The 5,321-nt window shown below is 30.9% G+C and overlaps 1 protein-coding gene and 1 long non-coding RNA gene across 2 annotated transcripts; both read right to left on the bottom strand.

The window, feature by feature from the left end:
• Window positions 1–409: 409 nt before the first annotated feature.
• Window positions 410–1,242, bottom strand: LOC133033854 (uncharacterized). The gene is made up of 2 exons (XR_009685909.1): window positions 1,011–1,242; window positions 410–854 (listed from the first exon to the last, which is right to left on the bottom strand). It is a non-coding gene; the product is annotated as an uncharacterized LOC133033854 (long non-coding RNA).
• Window positions 1,243–2,054: 812 nt separating this feature from the next.
• LOC115719103 (protein neprosin-like) lies at window positions 2,055–4,181 on the bottom strand. Its single transcript, XM_061108893.1, has 8 exons — window positions 4,088–4,181; window positions 3,773–3,952; window positions 3,604–3,696; window positions 3,298–3,495; window positions 3,043–3,198; window positions 2,870–2,923; window positions 2,667–2,804; window positions 2,055–2,524 (listed from the first exon to the last, which is right to left on the bottom strand). The coding sequence occupies exons 2-8, from the start codon at window positions 3,929–3,931 to the stop codon at window positions 2,159–2,161; spliced, it is 1,164 nt and encodes a 387-aa protein (XP_060964876.1). The 5' UTR covers window positions 3,932–3,952; window positions 4,088–4,181; the 3' UTR covers window positions 2,055–2,158.
• Between the last annotated feature and the right edge of the window lie 1,140 nt (window positions 4,182–5,321).

Below are 5,321 nucleotides of genomic sequence, written 5' to 3'. Positions count from 1 at the left end.
TGCCCTTTTTTTTTTTTTTTTTTTCAATCGTTTTCAGAGAAGAAGAGAGAGAAGGGGGCTGGGGCGTGGGTGAGGGTCGTCGGGGTTGGGGTTTTCGTGGGTGAGGGTGGAGGCTGCCGTGGGTTGCTCGTGGGTGAGGGTGGTGGCTGCCGTGAGTGGTGGGTTGGTGACTTGAGAGAGTCGGCTGAGAGTGAGGGAGGAGAGAGAAAGGATTTGAGTTATGAGGGGGGGTATTTTTGGGGTTTTCAAAAAATTGACATATTTTTTATAGTGTAAAATGTATTGGTTTAAAAAAAAAAATTAAGGTTAATAAGTATAGAAAATTAAATTTCCCTTCTGAAATACAAAATTTGAAATGCTATAAACTTAAAATAAATTACACACATAAATTAATAAATGTAAAAATAAATTAAATTTTAATAATTCATTTATTATTACATAACAAATTACATATTACATCCTATATGTTACAACAAATACATATTTTAAATAATAAATAGTATATAGATTACAACAAATAAATATATTACATAAGCTTTTATTTAAAACAAATAAAATAATTAAATTAAAAAAACCCTAAATCGTTTTGTTTTTCTCATTCCCGGAGCCACCACGACCACAACCACATCACCATCACCGTCGCTCGACCACAACCACCACCGCGAGAGCCATCCCTGAAACCCAGAACACAAACAGACCACGACCACCATCACCGTCGCTCGACCACAACTAGACCGCGACCCCATCACCGCCACTCGACCAATACCAAACCACGACCACCATCACTGCCGCTCACCTTGACCACCAAAACAAACAGTCCAACCAAAAAAACCCAATGAAAGCTTCATCGTAATCTACAGAGAAGAGAGAGATACGTGCCTGTTATCGCGGGAGAGAGAGAGAGAGAGAGAGAGAGAGAGAGAGAGAGAGAGAGAGAGAGAGAGAGAGAGAGAGAGAGAGAGAGAGAGAGAGAGAGAGAGAGAGAGAGAGAGAGAGAGAGAGAGCCATACCTGTTATCAAGAGAGATAGAGAGCGAAGCCAACGAAGGAGATGGATGGCCGGAGGAGCGTCGCCGCATGAAGAAGAGAAGGGAGAGAGAGATCGGGTTAGGCATAAGAAAAAGAGAGAGGGTTTGAAATGTAGGGTTTGGAATAATATGTATATAATAGGGTTTTTTTGGGCTTTTTTTTTTCTATTCATCTCAATAGTCTCAGTTTATAACCGAGACCAAAGAATCTTTTTAGTGTCAATTTTAAACCGAGACTTATACTCAATCTATATGAATATTTTTTAAAAACAAAACAATTTGGTCTCAGCTATACTTTTAGTATTGGTCTACTAACCGACACTAAAAGTCATTATAGGTGTCAATTATAAACTGAGACCAAAGAGTTGGGGTGGTCTGTAGTGTCAGTTTTTTTTTTTTTAAAAAAAACGTCCCCCAAATTGACACTAAAAGTCTATTTTGTAGTAGTGGTACTTGATTGATCTATAATAATTATCTTAATTTGATAATGCAATACTATCAACTAAGTCTTTCTCCCTAGGTCTCTAAATCAGAAGCAGTTTTATTAATCTGATTATCAAGAGGGTATACGATTGTGATGAGTAAATATGTATTTATAGAGTTAGAGAAGTAACTTAGCTACATAACCTTAGTTGGACTAGACCTACTCATCAAATGCTTCAGTTAACTAGAAAAGTCCACATTTTTACTTAAACTAGAATTTATACACACAGATGCTATGCCCATTAACTATTGATCATCAGCAATATGAGCTAACACAACAAAAAAATTATCCAATCAACTAAAGTTTTGATAAAACTAATAAAAATTAATGTAAACCTAAATAAAAGTATAAGAGGTTCTCCCAAGATAGTTTAGACATAAATCACAAAGGTAAAATTTTATTACATTAATTTGGTTAAAATAGTTTCTTTCCTATGTCACTCAACTTATCTTTTGGTTTTTACCTCTTATATAACACTTTAATTTCAAATATCATTCGCACACTTAACGAGTATAATATTTAAAAGATACCCATTTTTGAGTTTAATATTATATTTTATAATCAACTCTATCAAAAGCACAAATATTAATATATTTATTTTTTTCTCATTAAAATGTTATTTTGGTGGGTAATACAATGTAAAGAAATTATCTAGGACCAGGGCCACCATATGTCATGACATGTCCAAAGTTACGATGAAATCCCCAATCTTTAACTAAATAAAAGTCAATGTCGATAGAAGAAATTTTTGTATTTTTAGCATCTTCTTGTATGTGCCCCTCATTTATAGTTGTTAAAAATCTACAAAATGCGTCATAACGAGTATCTTGTTTTAGAAGTAAACCAGAGCCCATTGGAGGACCGATTTGACCAAGTGGACTGTAAGTTTCTCCTCCCCAATCAATATATGTAGCCAAGTCTTTCAATCCACCACTAAATATGCTTGATGGCCAATATCCAATTTGATCACGATTCTTTCCAAGTTGAGGCCACCAATTTCCAGTAATTTGATCCTATTATATCATGTCAAACAAGTACAAGATAACCCAAAATTTTAAATATAAGACACTTTTTTTTTTTTTTCATTTTACAATAAAGATATTCAACATAAGTTTGGTAGGGAAAAAATTAAATAAAATATTTAATTTTATTTACCCGATAAATATTGATACCAATTTCCCATGTAGGTAAAGTACCAGGATGAGTTTCTCTTAGAGTCATTTCAATCATAGGTTGGGGATCAACCAAAACGAACCCTGGACACACTGTGTTGAAACAAGATACTTCGCCAGCCTAAAAAATATTGATACTTAAATTATCCACACCTACTCACCGAATGTATAACATAAAATTATTACCTGAAAATATATGAAGATCCGAGTTTGATTATCCCCGTATACACTAGGATTTACCTAATAAATAATAGGATAACAAATTAGTAAGTGAAAAAATATTCTAAAAAATTATAATTTATCTGAAAAACTTTATTATTTTTAACACTAAAGAATATTCAAAAGAAAATCAAACTTACTCCCCAACCAGCTTGAATGATATCTAGTCCATTTTGTAATTTGATTCGACCAAAAGTATATTGTGAGCCAGTGACATTATATAGTGTGTAAAAACTTGCAAATGTTCCACCTCCATTGTATTTCTTGGTTGAATCAGATGTGTAAACAAGTGCATGCTATTGTAATCAAATTCAAATTGTAATTATTTTTCAATGATGGAATATATTATTTAATTTGTCAAAACAAAATGAAAATGTAAAAAATTATATGCTTACATGAAAAGTAGGAGGAGAATTAATTCTTGAGGTATAAGACTTTGTAAATAGTTTGGCTCTGATCAGATCTTCCTTAGTAGTTCTTCTTATTGGAACATACCCAGTTGGACATTTTTCACCCTTTATTGATACTTCTTTCACATTCTTTGGAGGCTTGTCTTCCCTAACCATCAATTTGGGATGAGAAGAAGGTCGCATCTACACCATAAATACATATAAATATGTTATAATACAAATTCACTATGGTTTTGAAAAAATAAAGAATAAAGAGCTATATTACATAAATAATTATTTAAAAAAATATACCTGAAAATCATATTTGTGATTCTTCAATAAAGGATGATCAAATGCTGGTTGTTCGTAAAAATTAATACAATCATAAATATCTCCATATTGTGTCTGTACATGACACAGAACAAGTTAGATAAGTGGGAGAATGAAGATGAAATTAATAATAATGAAAGAAAAAAAATACTTTTATAATCTTGATTGATGATTTGTTCAGTCGCTCAAGTTGATTCTCTATTTCTAGAAGTTCATTTCTTGATAATTCTACTGGTTGTTCTTGAGATTCGCAATAACATAAAAATGTACACAACACAATTACAACCATCGAAAATCCCCTCATACCCATATTTATGTCAAAATTTTTTATCTGCAATACAAATATCGATATAAATTAGCCAAATATCAATAATAACTATATTTAATTCTCTCACAAAATATTCCAAAAAAAATTTATACAAATCCACCAAAATATTATGAGATATTGAAAAATGAAATCACATACCAGTTAATAGGTAGCGTAATATATTATGAGAGGTTTCAATAGATGAATTGGATAAATGAGTTTATATAGAGAATGATTATTATGTAGCTAGGTCAATTGAAAATTAATCAAAAGGAATAAATATTTAATAATAATTTACGTTATTTAGTCTTTGGTAAAATAAATATTTTCTTTTCTTTCTCTTTCAGTGTAATGTAGATAACTACAAATTTATTTATATTAAAAATGGAGAAATCAAAAAGGTAAAACTATAATAGTATATATGACTGTGATTTTGATATTTTCAAGAATAAAATATTACAAAAAAAATTAATATTATTATCTGTATTATTAAATCCAATTTTACGACGTTACAAAACTTTTATATAAGTCAAATAAATAATAAATACACTACGTTACAAATTTTTTTTTTTTTTGAAAGGAGTTATAGGATTTATTTTTTATCATAAATTCGAACAAATTAGTGTTTTAAGATTTTTTTTTTAATAAGAGTGTGTTTAGAAGTAACTGTGTAATTACAATGTAGGGTAATTACTAGGTAGTAATTACACAGTTTAGTAATTACACTATATTTGAAAATACAAGGTGTGTTTGGATATGAGGTGGTAATTACATATAAATTCGTAATATCTTGTTTGGAAAAATAGTAAGTAATTACATAGAAAAATAATATTTTTTAATAGCTAATGTTTAATATGGAAAGTATTTAGTAATTACACAGTGTAATTACATTCAATTCTCACCGGGGGCCATGAGAATTGGAGAGTGTAATTGGAACTCCTCAATTACTTTCAATTACACTGTTATAGTGTAATTACATGGTCAGACAAACATGTCAAATTGTGTAATTACCTCCACTTACACACAAATTCAATTACATTGTGGCTTTCCAAACGCACCGTAAGTTTCAAAAATATTGTTAATTGTGCAATTATATATTATATTGTAACAAATATGTAGGAAATTACAAAACATGTCCCTACCCCTAACAAAGAACACAAATCAGGTATCAAGGTCAATTAATTATCAAAAAAGGTATCAAGGTCGATTAGAGTTTTACTCCGAGTCAAACAGACCTATTGACTCCAATCAAAACTACATCGTTTTGATCAATTACAAAACCCTTCAGAACCCCTTATTTCCTTCTCACACACAATCAACGAAACCTTACTAGAGCTTCGAGTTTCTAGAGAAGAAATTACTCGAAGCCCTCATTAACCTTGAATCAAGCCAA

The sequence above is a fragment of the Cannabis sativa genome, chromosome 2 (genome assembly GCF_029168945.1).
Source record: "Cannabis sativa cultivar Pink pepper isolate KNU-18-1 chromosome 2, ASM2916894v1, whole genome shotgun sequence".
Taxonomy (NCBI): Eukaryota; Viridiplantae; Streptophyta; class Magnoliopsida; order Rosales; family Cannabaceae; genus Cannabis; species Cannabis sativa.
This window is presented reverse-complemented; position numbering and strand designations above follow the sequence as displayed.